At 33.7% G+C, this 21,037-nt stretch overlaps 1 protein-coding gene across 3 annotated transcripts in view; it reads right to left on the reverse strand.

The window, feature by feature from the left end:
- The window catches only part of LOC142333221 (uncharacterized), a 49,291-nt gene that overhangs the window by 22,517 nt on the left and 5,737 nt on the right, over window positions 1–21,037 (reverse strand). For 2 of the 3 annotated variants that reach the window (XM_075380206.1, XM_075380205.1), the window contains exon 1: window positions 9,209–9,421. In XM_075380206.1, coding sequence (XP_075236321.1) covers window positions 9,209–9,226 — 18 coding nt within the window. In that variant the 5' untranslated portion in view covers window positions 9,227–9,421. Of the gene's footprint in view, window positions 1–9,208; window positions 9,422–16,039; window positions 16,152–21,037 lie in introns of those variants that run through there. The other variant, XM_075380207.1, reaches the window with a different exon arrangement.

Here is a 21,037-nt window from a genome sequence, read left to right on the forward strand (position 1 = left end):
AAAAGATTTTTGAAAGTGTATGTTTGGAGTGTCGCTTTATATGGAAGTGAAACTTGGACGATCGGAGTATCTGAGAAGAAAAGATTAGAAGCTTTTGAAATGCGGTGCTATAGGAGAATGTTAAAAATCAGATGGGTGGATAAAGCGACAAATGAAGAGGTATTGCGACAAATAGATGAAGAAAGAAGCGTTTGGAAAAAAATAGTTAAAAGAAGAGACAGACTTATAGGCCACATACTAAGGCATCCTGGAATAGTCGCTTTAATATTGGAAGGACAGGACAGGTAGAAGGGAAAAATTGTGTAGGCAGGCCACGTTTGGAATATGTAAAACAAATCGTTAGGGATGTAGGATGTAGAGGGTATACTGAAATGAAACGACTAGCACTAGATAAGGAATCTTGGAGAGCTGCATCAAACCAGTCAAATGACTGAAGACAAAAAAAAAAAAAACAATATTTATTCTTTATGAAAGCTGAATTTCCATTAACTTTAAACAAACATTTTTATTTTTTTTACTTTTAACTATACAAATTACCCTTATTATATCCTCAGTGACATAGGGTGACAATGTAATTAACTTTGTTCATTAACTTTGAGGTTCCAGATGAAGTTATTGCTGGTGATTTTTTTAAGAAAGCACATGATTTCTCAACAACAAAAATTTAGCTTTCAATAATATAGAAATGATTTACAGATGATCTCCCTGGATATCAAAAGAACAATTATATTTTTCAAAATATATGTGAAAGAAAACAGAAGTGAAGAAAATAGTTGAAGAAAGGAGATAGACTGTTTGAGTTAAGGAAAAGTATATAAAGGTACAAAAAAAAATATTAGTTTAATAGAACTGAAAATGCATCTTTACCCTTTGTATTTCATACGTTATGAGGATTTACTTTACCCGATAGGTACCTCAGCCCTTAGGCTTACTTTTCAGCCACCAAGCAGGAAACTGGATCGGCCTGTGAGTCCACGGAAAGCCCGACAGTTCATCAGCCGAATTCAAATGTAAGAAAATAACAAGATTTATATAAGTTAAAGAAACTATTAAAAAAGATTATTATTTTCACTTAGGAATTAAATAGAGATTGTTCTCCAAGAGAACCTCTCAAAATGTAATATAGCAAACACCTCTTTGATGGATTCAAGTTTAATTTTCTGAAACTTCCAGCTAGTTGATGTATAATAGTGTGAGTAACTTACTCTTAATTAGATTTTACCAATTTCATCATTTGCGGATTAACAATAATTCCCTTGAAATATCAGTATCTGATTGGACAGTACTTACAGCCAAACTACAGTTTTATTTAAAGACTGTTGTAAGGGAATGATTATAAAATTACATAACAGAAATAAATAAAGTTATAATTAATTATATATTGTGATCCACGATTGAGACTTACGATAATTTATAATATATGTATCGTTAAAATATATCATTACATTTTATAAATTTATATGATTAAATCAAATTACGGCCAATAAAATTATTCTTTCCAAATATTTAAAAATGATGTGCAAATATAGTTCTGTTAATTTTCAAATCATTTAAAATAATCATTACAGTCTGTCCGGTGGTTCGACCAGCAGTCATTCCTGATTGAGGTCTTAATTTTCAGGCCACAGGATTTTATGAGTATTCTGTATAAGGGCACGTGCGAGGAAATTATTTTATATGCGGTACCGGTGTGAGCGAATAGGCTAATATTTAAAAGCTATCGGGATATATTATTAACAGCTCAACGCCTTACATTATTAATGGTAACACGAGATTACCGTACTATTCATAGGAGGCAATCTTGGTGATTGCAGGCGTGAGACCGATAGATTTAATTGCCTCAGAAAAGCAGCAGAGTTATAGGTCAGGTGAATTGATTTCACAAAAAATTCACAAGATAAAACGTCACGGCAATGCTTTATGGTAGGCAGATGGGACGAGGCAGGGGTGGATGTTATATGTATGATCTCTTCCCAGACATTTTTGGTTTTCAAGCTGCCCCTTGAGTTCAGCCTAACAAGTATGTGACGCAATTTCTTTCTGGTCATGGCGCCTTCAGAGACAGACTCCGGCGATTTGGTCTGGTGGATTGGGTACCTGGCAAGAGAATAGACTGCCAAGGGAATTTAGGATTTCGCCTGGTCTTTCCTGTCTTTTGGTTTTGTTGTTCTTGTGTTATAAGGTATGATGTTTTTGTAGTGTTTTGTTTATTTAGTTTTATTTTTACTTCACGTTTTGTATTATGTTACGTTTGCGTGTTGAACTCAACTTCTAATCTATCAGGGAGGCTGCGTTTTTAATTTCAGTTCCTTCATCTCACTCAGTGTTGTTAAAGACTCGACATAGATGTGTATTCTTTTAAAGAGTTCATTTCCTAGTAGTATATCAATAAGAATATCACATGTGGTATCAAATCTAAGTATGATCGCATAACCAAAAGAGAAGAAGTAAGCACAACCTATTTTCTAATTAAAACAAGATGAGATTTCCAGACAAATGTAAGTTTGTGAGTTTAAAATGTAAGTAAATGTTAGTTTGTCATACAAAATTTGTTAGTTTTCTTAAAAAATCAGAGGATAGACTTTAATTAATTTGCTAAAAGTTTTATCATGATGCTTATTCTCCTACCAAAACGAGAAGAAAAGAGAACAATTCTATTCCAGAAGCAAAAGAAAAAGGTTATAGTAGCATTTATAAACACGTTTTCTTCACTTAAAAGTTATTATTGTAGAAGTAAGAATGTCAAACGGCAGTATTTAAGCAGCGATCTGAATCTTCAGTATATGAAAAATATATCTTAGTGAGCATGAAGAATCAATGAAAACAAATTAAGAGAATTTTTGAAATGTATTTTTTCCTCTTTTAATATTGGTTTTGGCAGTACTGTGGTAAATACAAGTTTGTTATGCATTAATCTTGCATTATCTTGAAGAAAAGATAAAACTAGTTCAAAGTGAAGAGGAAAACCGATTTAAAACTTAAGTTAACTGTACTCAAATATGGAGCTGAGGATTTTCAAATATGCTAAAGCAGGTAGACAAAAAAGAAGCGGTTATGAGTTTTGACTAGGAAAATAATTTAAGATAGCTGATCAAGTATGTCGCTACATGATGTAGTTATACAAAGTCATCGACTGTAAGTGTTCAAATGGACCGTGATAAAATAAAGAAAACAGCTTCTTTTATTTTTGGACTGAGAATGAATATTGTAAAGGCTTGAATCAAATAGCCTCTGCTATCAGCGGTAGATTAAATAACTTGGGTCTCAAAAGACCCAATTACTAAAGATGGACGAAGCAGGAGCGATATAAAATGCCGAATAGCACAAGCTAAACGAGCCTTCAGTAAGAAATATAATTTGTTTACATCAAAAATTAATTTAAATGTCAGGAAAAGATTTTTGAAAGTGTATGTTTGGAGTGTCGCTTTATATGGAAGTGAAACTTGGACGATCGGAGTATCTGAGAAGAAAAGATTAGAAGCTTTTGAAATGCGGTGCTATAGGAGAATGTTAAAAATCAGATGGGTGGATAAAGCGACAAATGAAGAGGTATTGCGACAAATAGATGAAGAAAGAAGCGTTTGGAAAAAAATAGTTAAAAGAAGAGACAGACTTATAGGCCACATACTAAGGCATCCTGGAATAGTCGCTTTAATATTGGAAGGACAGGACAGGTAGAAGGGAAAAATTGTGTAGGCAGGCCACGTTTGGAATATGTAAAACAAATCGTTAGGGATGTAGGATGTAGAGGGTATACTGAAATGAAACGACTGGCACTAGATAGGGAATCTTGGAGAGCTGCATCAAACCAGTCAAATGACTGAAGACAAAAAAAAAAAAAGTCAAATATAATTTGCAAATAACGAAACATAATATACTTATAAAATTAAAACCTATAGTATTATATAATATGATTCATAACGCTTTTCTCTACCCAATTTCACCCTTGGTATCCCTTCATTCTAATATAATTCATTACTAACTCATAAGTACAAAAAATAAAACCTGACTGTAAGAAAATATACCATTAAATTGGATATTTGATTCTATGAGATCAACCCATCACTAGAACTGAAAACTTTTTTAACTTTTTAAGGGGAGGTAATATAGGCTACATCATTAATGTAAATTGTACATTTTTAGAAGTATTTATGATATCTTTTTGATTCAAAAACAAAGTTATTTACCTCATAACTTTCACTTTTTACTGACTTTTGTATAGTTAAATAACTTTAAACATGAACAAATTTTTCTGTTGTGTGGTTAAAGCTACAAAGAGCACATTTAAAACATTCTAATAAGGTTCTAGCATAAATTTCATCATCCTAGCTCAACAAGTTTTTGAGAAAATTATACTTAAGAATTAAAGAATAAGGATTTGCAGAAATAGAACTGCATGAAATAGTTCCTTACTAATTCTTGCTCTGTCAATTTCTTTGAAGATATTTAGTGCACTATGACCGGGTTAAAATACTAAGTGTTTATTTAAACATAATTTCCTAAGCGACTTCATTGAAAGACAAGACAGAACCATATACTTCAACTTTGAATGCATAAAGTCCAATGTAAACATTTTGGGAAGTCTGTTCCAGATGACTATAAAAAGATTGGGATTTTGGGTAATGACATGTAAATATTTCCATAACAGGTTTCTATCTGATAGGCTTTCAAAGATTGATTTGATAACTTGAGCTACAGCTGGTGGTAAAGAATGTTTATGAGTATACTGTTCACCTGTGATTTTGCATCTATTGAATTTGCACCAGAAATTTTTCCCCAACAGGAATTTTTGTGCGGTCTTTGATAAATGTATATTTTACGTAAAACATTTCTTCTCATTTTTCTAAACTGTTTGGGTTTCATCAAATAGCAAGACCAAGACCAAAATAATGCTGCAAGCTGTTTATTTCCCTATCGGTCAATCTTCCAGTACCAAATAGGAATTTACATCAAGTTTTTTCCTTTGCAATCTTCAAGTACCTAAACGAAGGCTTTGCAATCGCTATCACCCAGGTACTTTGAATTATTATTACTATTACTCACAGATCATCAAATATGAAGTTGCTACGTCTGCAACTTCCTCCAGAATAATTCATCCTAAAGCAGTACTTTCCACTTTTTATAGAGCATTTTTTAAATTTTCACTCATCTGGCAGTATTTTCTATGTATTTCAACATCTATAACCTTATCTGTGTCAACACCGGTAGTATTTATTGAAAATTAAATTTTTATTAAGTAAAATTTTTAACAGAATTAATAATTCAGAAATTTCAAATGACATCAAAAACAAGTTCTGGTACAAAAGAGAAAAAGAAAGGGGAAAGGGAAATTAAAGAGAGTTTATCAGTTGAAGATAAATTGGATTTGATTTTAAGCAAATCTGATAACATTGAAAAGGAAATTTTAACTGAAACACGAAAAAAAAGGATTATCAATTTATAATATTGAAATGATACTTCCATAAATTCAAAAATGGAATAACATGATTATAATATATTTCTCTAATAAACTGTTGAAAATAAACGATGAAAATTTAAAATTAAATAAAATTTGTCAAAAACTTTAAATACTAAAAATAATAATATAAATCAGTACTTGAGAAAATATAATTGGGATCCCTTTGAGGAAACTTGAGCATATTTTTGACATTTTGAATAGAATATAACCTGTAATTGCGTTTCAGTTAAATGAAGTAATGATTGATAATTATCGCACAATTTTTTAAAGAAATTCTGAAACTTGCAGACTATCTCTATTGAATAGTCAAATTTAATTGCTTTTAAACTAAAGTTGAGTTCCTAAAGTAAAATTGTTAAACTTTCAGATATTAGTTGGGAGAATTAATATGATATAACTTTGTTTACACGAATGAATCTATGTCTACTGAAAATTGGAGGCTTCAAGGTGGCCAGCTAAATCTATAGAGAAAAATTGTGTTTCACAACGGGAAAATTTACGGTACTGTTAAATAAATAATATGTCTGTAGCTAAAGTTATAGTCATCCTTATTAATCATCTTCAGACTTAAATCCTTAAAAGCCATGTACTGAAATACAAATGTAATAATTAAATACATATGGTTAATGATTATTGGAATACAAGTTAAATCATAAATGTAGTGAAATAAGACTCTTAAAGGGGACTGCTGAGTTACTAAAATTACTTGTTTTTCGATTCCATTTCTGCTTGTGTATTATATAGAAAAGTCAATTACTTAATTACATAAATTTAATTACAGTACTTACTCAATTTTTTCTACAATATTTTAAGTTAAGCATTTTCACTTTGTATTCTATTGTATAACACCAGTAATTAATGAAGAGTTAACCTATGATTTGTTTAAGAGCTTCATACAAGTAGTGTCTTTCTCTGGATAGATAGATTGATGATTTTTTTTTCTTTTTGGTTATGGGAATGTGTGTGTGATAAAGAGTGTATGAATGCATGTGTGAGAGAGTTGTTTTGTCTGTACTTAATTGACAAGGAGATATTAGTGATATCTATAAGTGTGTGTGAAAAAATTATGTTTGTTGTACATGTTATGCAAATTCATTTTTACTGGTTACTGGTTAGATGTGAATTTTTAAATTCTGTTATGATAATGGGAAGAAGTTATCACAATGTTGTGGAAGAGTGTTAATGATGTAAACAATAGCTTGATAATTCACCAAAATATTAAGAATTTTGATACTTTTTTTGTTTGGTAAGCAGCTGGAAGATTAAACAAGATATTGTCTTTCTATCTGAAACATGCATGAAATCAGCTGTTGAGGCTTCTTTATATAGAATAATGGATTACATAATTTTTTGTGTTTAGTAATTTTTCTGAAGCTACTGGGCTTATTGTGTTTGCATCTGTTATGGAGGGTTTTATTTGTATGACAATAGATTGTATACTGGATACAGATGTTATTCTTTTGTAATATATTTAGTTTAGTTTTTACACTCTCAGTGTTTATGGCTGGAATAAGCAAAATTAGACTTGAAATTTGACCTTCACCTTTTTCTTCCTACAATTCCAACATGTGATACCTTATTAATGGTAAATATTAACATAAATGTTAATGAAAGAATGGATAATAATGATTAACAATATCTAGAAATACTCACTATCAATGGGTACAGCTCCTTAGTTAATTTTTATATTAGTTGTTTTTTTTGCCAAAAATGTTTTCACATTATCATCGCTCGGATACTAGAGTTACTGATAATAAGCTAACCTGTATTTATCACATTTTTTATAAATCAAGTTTATATAAACAAAATATTTCTAGTGTTGTTATTCTGACATTTTAATGGTCATAGGGCTGTTGCCATTGCCATTTCTAAGGACAAAACTCAAAATAATTTTGTTAAGGATTTTAAAGAGGTTCTGGATTATGATAAATTAAGGTCATATTTATATGAACATGACTGCAGTAAAATTCTTGATAGTGATGTTGATTTTCAGTTTTAATAACTTTTTTGATATTTTATTACGGTATATTAATTAATCAAAATCTGTTATTTTAATTTATGCCATGGACAACAGTTGGGCTGTGCATTACAATTTCTCAGATAGATTGTATAAGAAAGGGTGTAAAAATCCTCACAGCCACAAAATTATACTGAATACATTAAATTAAAAAAAAAAAAGATAGATGTGTGGATTATGGCAGCTAAAATTTAATATTTTAAAAATATTTATTACCTACTAAGAATCAGTGAAAAATGATAAACCCCTATACTGGTATGCCTACTATTAAAAATAAAATTTGTAAATGGTAATATTGATTCTGATGAGAATGAAATTGTGAATATTTTTAATGGATACGGTTCTTGGACCTATTCTATTTATAATATTTATTAATGACCTATTTTCACATAAATGTTATGGTAAAGCTACATGTTTTGCAGATGATATTGCTCTAGTATATTCATCTAAAAATCTTTTTAGAATTCAGACTTATCTGGAAAATTCAGGCTTATGGTTTTATGTCGATATATTAGCTCTTAATGCTTTAAAATCCCAATATCTAATTTTTACATTTGCTTCCAGCTTATTAGCTCCATTAATATACCATAATGGTGATTGTGCTCATACTCAATTACAATACAACTGAGTCATCTCAGGTGAATTTTATTAAATACTTAAGGTTGATGGTAGATGACAAATATTGATGGAATTTGCATATACGAAGTGAAAAGATATTAGTTTATATGGATTAAAAAACTTTATCATATAAAAAATATTTTTCCAATACTGTCCTTCAACAAATCTACTTTTACTACTTTATTCAAAATTAAATTATGGATAGCACTGCTGGGGATCAACTGAAGAAAAAGACTGATAGGATTACGACAGCTAAAAAACAATATTTTAAAAATATGAAGGAATTACCTGCCAAAAATCAGTGGAGAATTACAAATCAGTGAACTGGTATGTCTGCTATCAAAAATAAACTATCAATAATATGTGTATATGGTAAAGTTATTTCTGATGAAAGTGAAATTGCTAATAATTTTATGGTTTCTGACTTTTATGGTTAAAAGATTTCTGGCTTATTTCTTGATATTCATAAATCAACAGATACAGTTAAACATTTGCTTGTATTAGATAAAATGTATAGTGCAGACATTAAAGGTCTAGCTTTAAAATGTTTTGCATATTATCTGGAGAGCTGAAGTAAGTGCATATTTGTGCGCGATTGTTAGCAATATCCTGCAGGTGAACTGTGGAGTCTCCTCAGGAATCAGTTCTTAAGCATATTCTATTCATAATCTTTATTAATGATTTGTTTTCGCATATATTTTATGGTACAGCTTATTAGATTCATTAATAACCAAAATGTTGAATGCAATCATATTCAATTTAAATTGTATTAAATGGTATTTTTATTGACACCAACCTGATACAAATGTAAAAATATTGTGTTGTCTTAAGTGAGAGAAAAATGACTGAAGAAAACAGTGCATGTGTGTTGTTAAGTGTATTAAGGGTTTTTTATTTTTTATTTATTAAATTGTTGATCTGGTACTCCTACCTATATAGTCAAGCTTTAGCTTTTGTGGGTAGTAAACTACTAGACCTACTCGCTGGATTACACTTGTGTTTTTCATGTATGTATTATGTATTGATGCAGTTGAAAATAAATAAATTTACTGTTACTACTATTGTCTATTTTATTCGCGAGGAACTAATGAAATCAGTTATGAAATTGTACTTACATTCTTTAAGTTTGACATAACCTACAAATATCACCTCAACTTATATTTAAACTAGCACAGTGTCATATAACACTTCACATATTAACTTTCTCTTTTTCATTTATTCCTCTATCACCTGCAGGTTTTTTAAATATATAATTGGATTTTCGGGGCCTTTTTTTGTAGTTAGCCATAAAAACAAAATAAACAAATAATCAAATCATATTTTATAGACAACCACAGCCAGTGTTTACTGGATATTGCCGTAATAATTCTAGCAAGAGTATGAAATATTATTTTAGTATAGTTTATTATTTAAAAAGAATTTTTACTAAAATACTAGGCAAGTAAATGCTCGCGCAAGGTAATATTTCGGGAACAAAGATTCAGCAAATGTAGTGTCTAATTACATCTTTTTTTATATGGTACCTGAATATTTATAATTGAATTAGGAAAAACTGAAAATCAAAACAAATTACCAAACTTTGAGTACGACTTCCTCTTTGAAGTAAAAGATAAATTTGAACCGATAGATATTGGTAATCGAAGCTGCAAAAGACTTAAAAATTTTATCGTATAAAAACTATTTTTCTACTTTCTTCAAAATTAAATTATGGATGGCAGTGCTATCCATAATCTTAAGTCTGTTTTAAGCTGCTAAAGCTGTAGACTTATTATTGAGCAGTATTTTTTTTTTTTTTTGTTTTTTAATGTAAACCTATTCACAGGATAAACTTACTCTCATTTTTTTGAGATGCGTTTTACTCTCAGAAAAATAAAAATACCACATCGACGAGGGAGATTCAAAGCCGTCTTGCCCCAACAAATCTCTCGCTCCTGCTTCCTTAATTTAGAAAAATCAAATTGCATTAATAAAACTTTTTTTCCCAAAATATTATCTGCCTTAAAATAACTAAAAAATATGTAGTGGGAAGTTCATATGTTAATCTCGTGGATATTATCCTCTAAAGAGAATCATCAACTTCATTTAAAGAAGGCAAAGTCCTGTAAGGACATCAAACAGGATTTCTGAGATCTGTAGCAAAAGAAACAAACCTGAAAATCTCTTCTAATTAATATTTTAAATCCAGCGATCATTTCTAATTTGATGCTTACCGCTTAACACCATAAACCTGAAGAATACACGTGCACTAGCTGCTTTAAGAAAACTTTAAAGTCAAATTTGTTTATTAAATAGATATAAAATGTATATGTCATTTCTTAAACAAAACTGGACCGTGTGATCACTGATCTCTATATAACTGGATAGGGGATCCTTATGGCGTAAAATACAATAAAATGTTCAATATTGACCCCTCAAGTTTAGTTGGTCTATGGTGAACGCTTCTTCGAAAATCAGCTGATTTCGAAGTCGAGAGTTCCAACGTTCAAATCCTAGTAAAGGTAGTAGTTACTTTTATACGGAGTTGAATACTAGATCGTGGGTACCAGTGTTCTTTGGTGGTTTTTATTCCCCAAGACCACCGATGATGGTTCACCAGTTACGCATTGCGATTCTCAGTGGTTGCATGGCCTCTAACCTCCCGGGACCCGACAGGATCTGGTGAATCCGTGCCCTGTGGGGGTCGCTCACCCAGTAGGCCGGGACTCGATCTTTCCTTTGCGCCATATCTCAAACCAGATCCCCTCCAAGAAGCAAGGAGGGGATCTGGCCGGGTCTCCGGTCTTTTCAATTTTCCCCTAACTCAACGGTCAATCATCGAGAGCGGCCCGCCTCAGCGAACAGTCCTCTCATAAGCAGGGCTGTCTTGTATTTCCCTACCCCCAGTAACTGTCCCCATACCACTCCCTAGCGTCTCTCCCCTTGATTTGTATTATTCTGGTTACCATACAGGCTATGTTATCCCATTCATGTTTTCCTTTTAGCATGTACTGCAGCGTGTTTTTCGGATGCAATTGACTTATTCCAAATGAGTGTCTAATCTCGTCCCATCTATTAGATCAGTATATCGATACAGTTATATATGCAGACACAATTCGTATTGCAGCTCTCCTCTGCAAAGCAGATATCTTATTTAAGTTCTTCTTATCAAATGCCTCGCCCCACGTATAAAATAACTGTCATTGCAATTGACAAATCAGTCTCCTTTTCGATGAACTTGGTCCCCAGTATGTGGTCATGAGCCTGCTTAGCTTACCAATCACAGCCTTGGGACGCTGCATTACCTTGTTCAAGTGCTCCGAATGTAGCCTACGATCTGCAACCATACGCATAGATATTTAATACATCTAGATATGAGGATTATCATGCCACCTACTCTGACTCCTATTTCTCTGATTCTTCTCCTGCCTGTAAGGCGAACTACTGGAAAGGGTTTCTCTACAACTCGCAGCGCCACCTAACTAGAAAGAGGGGGCTGATCGTCCAAATCGGTTCATGACCAGTTTGTGAGCACCCCCAGGGGTTAACTTCAAGGTCTTCCAGCAAGTTCGTGCCATTCTCTGACCTTGGCGTCATTTATTGCCTTTGTTAATGCCTTCCTGACACGGCAGTAATCTTCTCTCTTAGCCCCTCGTCAACCCTACCGTTCCTTTTAGTATCTTGCTGAAGCCTCCTCCTCCAGGCAAGAATTGCAGCTCTGCTTTCGGCTATGACAGAGGACCACCAACACTCTACGCTTACTCGGACCTTCCCTTAACCCAACATGTCTGCATACATTTTCTACGTATTCAGACAATCTTTCTGGCGTGATCAGAACATACTCGATACCTCGTCTACGACATTTCTTGTCACTGTCTGTAGGTTTCTAAAGTGAAACAGTAACTAGTCCAGGCCGGACGTGCCCAACGGTAAATATGATGCGTGGTGGTCCGTGACAAATTCTTCTTGTCTCACTGTTCAACCACACATCTCAGAAATGGTCGACCTGAGACTGTACTTCACTTAAAACTCTTACATATCATCCTCTGAAGTAATACCTGACGGTAATTCCCCGATGATAAACAGGAAAAAAGTGTTCAATATTGAAGCATACTCCAGCGCCGCGGAATGAGCGGCTGGGAAATAAATAAAACCATTGTAGGCATGCGCGACTATAATAATGATGGTAGGGATGCGTACTTTTAAGTCAGATGACCAAAAGAACGGTCATTTTCGCAACACAAGCAGAAATTTACGGAAAGTTATAGAAAATTTATATAGAGATCAGTATTCAAAATACAAAATCAGAACGCTTCTACTGCATCGGTTTAAAACGTGGTTTTATCCCTAAATTACATCTGCGCAAGCGACGATTCATTTTGGTTAGTTCTACCACTCATTTAGTGGCGCTAGTTCATGCTTCAAATTTTACCAATTTCAATACACGGGACCCCCTATCCAATTTTATAGAGATCAGTGCGTGTGGTCTACAGTAGTGATCATATACGGGGGTTTGGCTGAGGAAGAATATCACCGGACCAGGAGAAGCCTCAGGGAGGAAATCCGGAAGGCCTGGGATCGCTTGATTGATAAACCGTGGGGGAGGGCTTATCAAATCGTCATGAAAAGGTTTGGTAAGCGACTCCCCCTGCTTTCCAAGGATCAAACGACGACAGCGGTATCAACCCTCTTCCCAGTCATGGATCTGGACTGGGTGGAGGTCGAGAGCGCGATTCCCAGGCCTTCGGAAGAGGAGCTGCGAACTGCGGCCCTGAGAATTACAGGACAGAAGAGCCCGGTGCCGGACGAAGTTCCTGGCATTATCGTTAACAACCTGGTGAGTCACCACCCCTGGGTAGTATTAGAGCTCATGAACAAGGCGTTGACGAATCGGACTTTCCCACAAAATTAGGAGGCTAGACTGGTTCTGTTCCCGAAACCGGTTACTGAACATCAGTAGGAAAAGAAGTACAGACCAGTCTGTCTTCTAAACGAGCTGGCGAAGGTTTACGAAAGGCTGACTGTGAACCGAATATGGGAAGAAATTGGTGAAGAGAGGACTCTCAAAGGAAAGCGATCGTTGACGCTATTCGTTACGTTGTGGACTGGGCCAAGACTTTGCGGCAGACACCTGGCGAAACGCATTTTATAGTGTCGCCTGGAAGGGATCAGGAGCAGGGGCCTGAGTGAATATCTGGTGGCGATAGCTAACAACTATCTCCACGATCGGAGTATCATCGCCTATACAGAAGAGGAGGTGATGTGTTTCGTCATTACGTGTGGGGGTACCACAGGGTCGGTGCTAGGTCCACTCTTGTGTTATATGGTATACGACGACCTCCTGAAGATGGAGCTTCAAGACGGGCCAGAGGTGGTCACGTATGCCAACGACCTGGCACTACGGCACTACTACTTGCTAGTCGCACGGAAAGGCAGGTGGAAAACACCGCCAATATTGCAATAACATGAATCAGTGTCTGGCTACGGAGGAAAGGAATGAAACTTGCTCCGAGGAAAACGGTAGCTGTTGTGGGACGCGTGGACTTCAAACTATAGCAATCGAGGTTGACGGGGTTAGGGTGGTGCAGCAGTGGAGTGCAAGGTATCTAGGTTTCTGGGTAGATAGAACAGGGCTCTTCACCACCCATCTCCGGGAGATGAAAACTAAATGTGAAGCAGTTATTTCTACATTAGGTTGACTGGCAGTGCGGGCAGGCCCGAAGGCCAGCAAAACAACTGATTATGACAGCTGCGCGGTCAACACTTATGTATGCAGTTCCGGTCTGGGTGGACGCACAAGATCTGAAACGAATTGTGGACATGTTGGCCTCGCTGCAACGAAGAGCAGCGATTAAGGTGACGGCTGCATATCGGGGAATGCGGTGCAAGTGATTGCGGGCATCCCTCATATCTCGAGGTGCAGCAAGGTGGAAGACAGCGGCACACGAATGGCAGGGCCTTTGGGATGCCTCGCGAAAAGGCGCTTGGACTCGACGGTTGATCCCTCATCTGGCCTCCTGGATTCAGAGGAAGCATGGAGAGGTTTCCCACTTACTCAGTTTCTTTCGTGGCACGGGAAGTATGGGACCTATCTTTTCAAGTTCAAGCGGCGAACTCTTCATATTGTGTTTACTTTGGATAGCTGGACACCCCAGAGCACAAGATTTACCGTTTTGAAAAGTGGGCGAGTAGCCGACTACAAGGACTGGATTGGCTGATGCCAGAGAACACGGTCGGCCATATGCTTTAGGAACAAAACCATGGGAAGAGGTGTCCAGACTGGTCACGTGCATCCTAAAGACCAAGCTGGAATGGGGCCGACTGAAAGAACAAGCGGACAATATTGGCGGTGAGGCTCACGGGCTCCGGTGACGCAATCATTGTTACAGTTACTACCATTTCGTGTTTAATTTATGTTTAATTTTATGTTAGTTTAAGATATAATCGTGTGTTTTCAAGATATGTCAAGTGGCCATTGTGGTTATGACTGTTGTTTTGTACAGTTAATTAAACCCATCGTGGGAACTTCGTGCTGGGCCAAACCACCGATATTTTTGTTCTTTTCTTTTTAAACTTAGTACATAGTTGTAATTGTGTATTTTTTCATATGCGTTTCCTTATCAATCAATTTTTCTTTGTATCTATGTATCTCACCTTACCGTAGTTACCTTACCTTAGTTTTCATACACGGTTCTCCTTTTTCTGCCTGGATCTAATAGATAGAAAGGCTGTTAGTGTTCTCCTTGTGTATATTTTGGGTATTATATATATTTTATAAAGAATAATAATCTGCCGATCGGTGTGTTCTCAATCCAATATTTATAGGCACCCAATATGGTACAAAGCTAAAATTGATGTTTACGTTGCCACTGATTGTAGTGATTACAAAAATTAAAAAAAATATTAAGTTTTTTCAATAGGAAAAGAACAGTAAACATTTTTCCAAAAATCTTACTTAAAATTTATGACTAGTGAAACGATAATACCTTCAAATGTAAAGGGTATACCCACACTCAACAGGTAGAAATAAAGTAGGAGGAGAGGTTTTAATGAAGTGTTGCACCTAAAATATTCACAAACAAAAGTTTCCTCGGGTATCTTCAGCCGCAGTAGTAGAGTAAAGCAGCTCAGACAATTTTGATGCAGTAAATTAAATATTAATTTATCGCATAGATATTATATTTATTAATAATATAAAATATAGTATATTTATTAATACGCCAATAAAAAATAATTCCACATCAGTAATAATGACTGGTCTTATCTATAAATAAATAAAAAGCTGACTTTCCCAAGGGAGAAAAAATACCTTGAATTATACTCAGCAGGGCCTTGTTGTGATCACTACAACCCAAAATTAAATTTAAATACAAATGGACCCCACAAAAATTCATAGTCTCACGCAACTGGTAATTTTACCCTTCCTAAAACTAATAAAATGATGGTGAAAATTATAATGAAACGGGAAATATTGTCAATGCTTTATCCTGATTATTTCTAAAATCAAATGAATGCATCTCCAACAATATTCATGGGTATACTCTATTAGTATAAATATTAAAACCATTATAAGTATGACATCATTAAATCAAGTAAAAAATTAGCAATTACAAAAGCAAAATTAATTTAACTAAATCTCAAGGATAAGCAAAATTGAAAAAAAAAAAATATATATATAACAAATAAATTGGACTAATATGTGTTTAAAGTGTATCAGTGGTGATTCATTCCACGTATAACTTAACAATTTTTTTTGCCACACACACACACACACACACACACAGACACAATGCAGTCTATGAAACCATTCCTTAAGTAGGGAAAATCTTTTTCTGGTTTCCACCGTTTCTAACAGAACACAAAATTATATAATTGTTGACAGTAAAATCTATCTTCTATCATAAATATGGAATTGATTTTTCAAATCTGTTATTCTGAAATATTATTAAATAAATAATAAGAGTTCTTACCTTTAACGTTATTCCAGATGTTGATTCTTTTTTAAGATCATTTACTAATTACTTAAATTCTTTTTTATACCTGGGCATGTTATTTTAATCTCTGTTGGTGCATCACTTCTGTCTGGAAAATATAAAAATAAAAATTTACTATAATTAAAAAACAATAGAACAATGTTAAAGCACGAAGGAAAATTATGATGTTAATTATATTTTAAACTTAACAATTTTCAATAAAATTAGAATTTACAATTAAAGTATGTACTAATAAACAATAATAATCTGCCGATCGGTGTGTTCTCAATTCACTATTTATAGGCACCCGATATGGTACAAAGCTAAAATTGATGTTTACATTGCACCTGATCGTAACGGTAACAAAAATTAATAAAAAAAATATTGAGTTTTTTCAATAGGAAAAGAGTTGTATACGTTTTTCCAAAACTCTTACTTAAATTAGTCTGAATAATACAAAATTAATTTTTATTTTATTATAATTGAAATACTAATTGCAATATACTTAATCAGAATGTATTTGCTTTAAAAAATAAGTCTAAAAAAATTCTTGAAAATTACATCAATTACACCAGATTGTAAAAATTTGAAAAACTTAAACTTTTCCTTACCGTTTTTTAAAAAAAAAGTAATTCACTTGTTATTCAAGCTGAATTAATTTAAAAATATCAGCTGGTTTGAGAGAGTTGAGCTTAGAAAAGATTCACATATTTCCACCATAGATGGTTTGAAAATAATGATAATATAAAAATCACAAACAATTGGTATCGATAAAAAAAACAATAATTATATAATTATAAAGGTACAAAAAAATTACAAATCTGGAATTAATAGTTTATTTTTGTAAACTTTCCTAAAGGCGATAAAACTTCCTAACTGTCAATAATAAGACACTAAACATAATATAATAAACATACTCAAAATTTTAATTTTTGGGAGGAATTTCCAAACCCTTTGAAACTAAATCTATAGTGAGACAAGGTGATGGATTGTTCAACTGCACTCTGGAAAAATTTACTGAGAAATAGAATAGGATAATACAAATACTTAATAAAAATGGGGCACAACATCTATATGTTTAAATGTAAACATCAGCATCTGCTGATGATTTGGTAACTTTGGCAATAGACATTAGAGAATTCAAGAATTAGAAAAATGCGCAAACAAAATCAAGCTGTAAATTTCATATAAGTGATCCCAATAATAAAAGTAGAATCCAAACCGTGAAAATTTCAGAATAAGAATCAATCAAACAGGTACAAAAATTTTAACATTTAGGTGAAATAATTACTCTGAATGTTTTTAAAAAGAAGAAGTAAAAGCCAGAACACAAAAAATGAAAAATTCTTATTCAAAAACCCATAATTAAGACCCTAAGAAAGCATAGTTTTAGAGAAGTGTTGTGTGGTATGTAAAGGTCTACAGAATTTTTAAGGAAAACAGTTAAAAAAAAAATTTTAAGAAAACTCTACGGTCAAAACACTCACAAGGATAATTCTTATAAATTAAGCAAATTAGAAGAAATTTACAGAAATTTTGAAATGTTATAATTTAGAAAAAGAACTCAAATTTTATAGTCGCTTAAATTGAATGGATGATACTAAATTAACAATTTTTTCTTATAAAAGGAAATCCTAAATAATTATGTTTAAAGTTTTTAAACTAGTCTGTTTCAGATTAATAAAAATCTTTCTTCCAAATGTCTTATGCAGCTAATTAATTTATTTATTAACAGCACATAACAATTCACAAAAATATAATATATATATATATGAACAAGAAGATAGGGAGGAGAGTGGAGTATTTCAAGACGCATAGTGATAAAGTCATTGGAATAAGGATAAAATCAAAACCTAAACCGACAATGATTGTTAACGTCTATATGCCTACAAGCTCCCATGATGATGATGAAGTAGAGTGTGTATACGAAGAGATTGATGAAGCGATTAAACACGTAAAAGGAGATGAAAATTTAATAATAGTTGGAGATTGGAATGCAAGCTTTGGAAAAGGCAAGGAAGGAAATATAGTGGGTGAATACAGGCTGGGCAAAAGGAATGAAAGAGGGGACCGACTTATAGAGTTTTGCACGAAGTATAATTTAGTAATTGCCAACACCCGATTTAAAAATCATAATAGAAGAATATACACTTGGAAAAAGCCAGGCGATACTGCAAGGTATCAGATAGATTATATCATGGTTAAGCAAAGATTTAGAAATCAACTCGTTGACTGCAAAACTTACCCTGAAGCAGACATTGATAGCGACTGTAATTTGGTGATAATGAAATGTAGATTGGGGTTTAAAAACCTCAAGAAAAGGTGTCAGATGAATCGGTGGAATTTAGAGAAGCTTGAGGAAGAGGAGGTAAAGAAGATTTTTGAGGAGGACATCGCAAGAGGTCTGAGTAAAAAAGATAAGGTAGAAAATGCAGAAGAAGAATGGGAGAATGTTAAAAAGGAAATTCTTAAATCAGCAGAAGCAAACTTAGGCGGAATAAAGAGAACCGGTAGAAAATCTTGGGTTTCAGACGATATATTGCAGCTGATGGATGAACGTAAAAAATATAAGAATGCTAGTGACGAAGAAAGTAAAAGGAACTATCGGCACTTAAGAAATGCTATAAACAGGAAGTGCAAACTGGCGAAAGAAGAACGGATTAAAGAAAGGTGTTCAGAAGTGGAAAGAGAAATGAACATTGGTAAAATAGGCGGAGCATACAGGAAAGTTAAGGAAAATTTTGGGGTACATAAATTAAAATCTAATAATGTGTTAAACAAAGATGGTACACCAATATATAATAAGAAAGGTAAAGTCGATAGATGGGTGGAATATATTGAAAAGTTATACGGAGGAAATGAATTAGAAAATGGTGTTATAGAGGAAAAAGAGGAAGTTGAGGAGGATGAAATGGGAGAAACAATACTGAGATCTGAATTTAAGAGAGCATTAAAAGATTAAAATGGCAGAAAGGCTCCTGGAATAGACGAAATACCTCTAGAATTACTGCGCAGTGCAGGTGAGGAAGCGATTGATAGATTATACAAACTGGTGTGTAATATTTATGAAAAAGGGGAATTTCCGTCAGACTTCAAAAAAAGTGTTATAGTAATGATACAAAAGAAAGCAGGGGCAGATAAATGTGAAGAACACAGAACAATTAGTTTAACTAGTCACGCATGAAAAATCTTAACTAGAATTCTATACAGAAGAATTGAGAGGAGAGTGGAGGAAGTGTTAGGAGAAGACCAATTTGGTTTCAGGAAAGGTATAGGGACAAGGGAAGCAATTTTAGGCCTCAGATTAATAGTAGAAGGAAGATTGAAGGAAGATAAACGCCAACATACTTGGCGTTTATAGACCTAGAAAAGGCATTCAATAACTTAGACTGGAATAAAATGTTCAGCATTTTAAAAAAAATTAGGGTTCAAATACAGAATTAGAAGAACAATTGCTAACATGTACAGGAACCAAACAGCAACAGTAATAATTGAAGAACATAAGAAAGAAGCCGTAATAAGAAAGGGAGTTCGACAAGGATGTTCCCTATCTCCGTTGCTTTTTAATCTTTACATTGAACTAGCAGTTAATGATGCTAAAGAACAATTTAGATTCGGAGTAACAGTACAAGGTGAAAAGATAAAGATGCTACGATTTGCCGATGATATAGTAATTCTAGCCGAGAGTAAAAAGGATTTAGAAGAAACAATGAACGGCATAGATGAAGTCCTATGCAAGAACTATCGCATGAAAATAAACAAGAACAAAACAAAAGTAATGAAATGTAGTAGAAATAACAAAGATGGACCACTGTATGTGAAAATATGAGGAGAAAAGATTATGGAGGTAGGAGAATTTTGTTATTTGGGAAGTAGAATTACTAAAGATGGACGAAGCAGGAGCGATATAAAATGCCGAATAGCACAAGCGAAACGAGCCTTCAGTAAGAAATATAATTTGTTTACATCAAAAATTAATTTAAATGTCAGGAAAAGATTTTTGAAAGTATATGTTTGGAGTGTCGCTTTATATGGAAGTGAAACTTGGACGATCGGAGTAGCTGAGAAGAAAAGATTAGAAGCTTTTGAAATGCGGTGCTATAGGAGAATGTTAAAAATCAGATGGGTGGATAAAGTGACAAATGAAGAGGTATTGCGGCAAATAGATGAAGAAAGAAGCATTTGGAAAAATATAGTTAAAAGAAGAGACAGACTTATGGGCCACATACTAAGGCATCCTGGAATAGTCGCTTTAATATTGGAAGGACAGGTAGAAGGAAAAAATTGTGTAGGCAGGCCACGTTTGGAATATGTAAAACAAATTGTTAGGGATGTAGGATGTAGAGGGTATACTGAAATGAAACGACTAGCACTAGAAAGGGAATCTTGGAGAGCTGCATCAAACCAGTCAAATGACTGAAGACAAAAAAAAAGTAAACACATAATTATATGAACAGCTGATTTATATTAGGTATTAATAACTTTAGTTTATTGTTGCCCCGTGAGACGTAAACAAAATTTTGTGAAACGAGTTTTTGTTGTGTGTTACAAAAATGAGTGATACTAATTATAAGCAACCTCCAATCAAGTTTTACGTTAAACTCTGTTAGAATGCTACTAAAAATTACCAAAATTGAAAAGGGCATATGGAGATGACGTTCTGACACGAGCCCAAGTTTTTAGATGGTTTAACGCATTTTCAGATGGCCGAGAATCAGTTGCGGACGATCCACGCTCTGGAAGATCGTTAACATCAAAAAGTGACGATAATGTAGAGCGAATCAGAGACATGATATGGTACGACCGGCGATTAACCGTCAGAATGATTGCAGAACAATTAAATTTGAAGCATATCATAGTCCGTCAAATTTTGACAAATGAATTGGACATGAAAAAAGTTTGTGCAAAATTGGTCCCAAAAAACCTCACTGTTGAACAGAAAAACAACAGGGTGGACAGTGTGACGTGATTTTCTAGAATTGAAACTGATCCTGA

The sequence above is a fragment of the Lycorma delicatula genome, chromosome 12 (genome assembly GCF_047948215.1).
Source record: "Lycorma delicatula isolate Av1 chromosome 12, ASM4794821v1, whole genome shotgun sequence".
Classification (NCBI taxonomy): domain Eukaryota; kingdom Metazoa; phylum Arthropoda; class Insecta; order Hemiptera; family Fulgoridae; genus Lycorma; species Lycorma delicatula.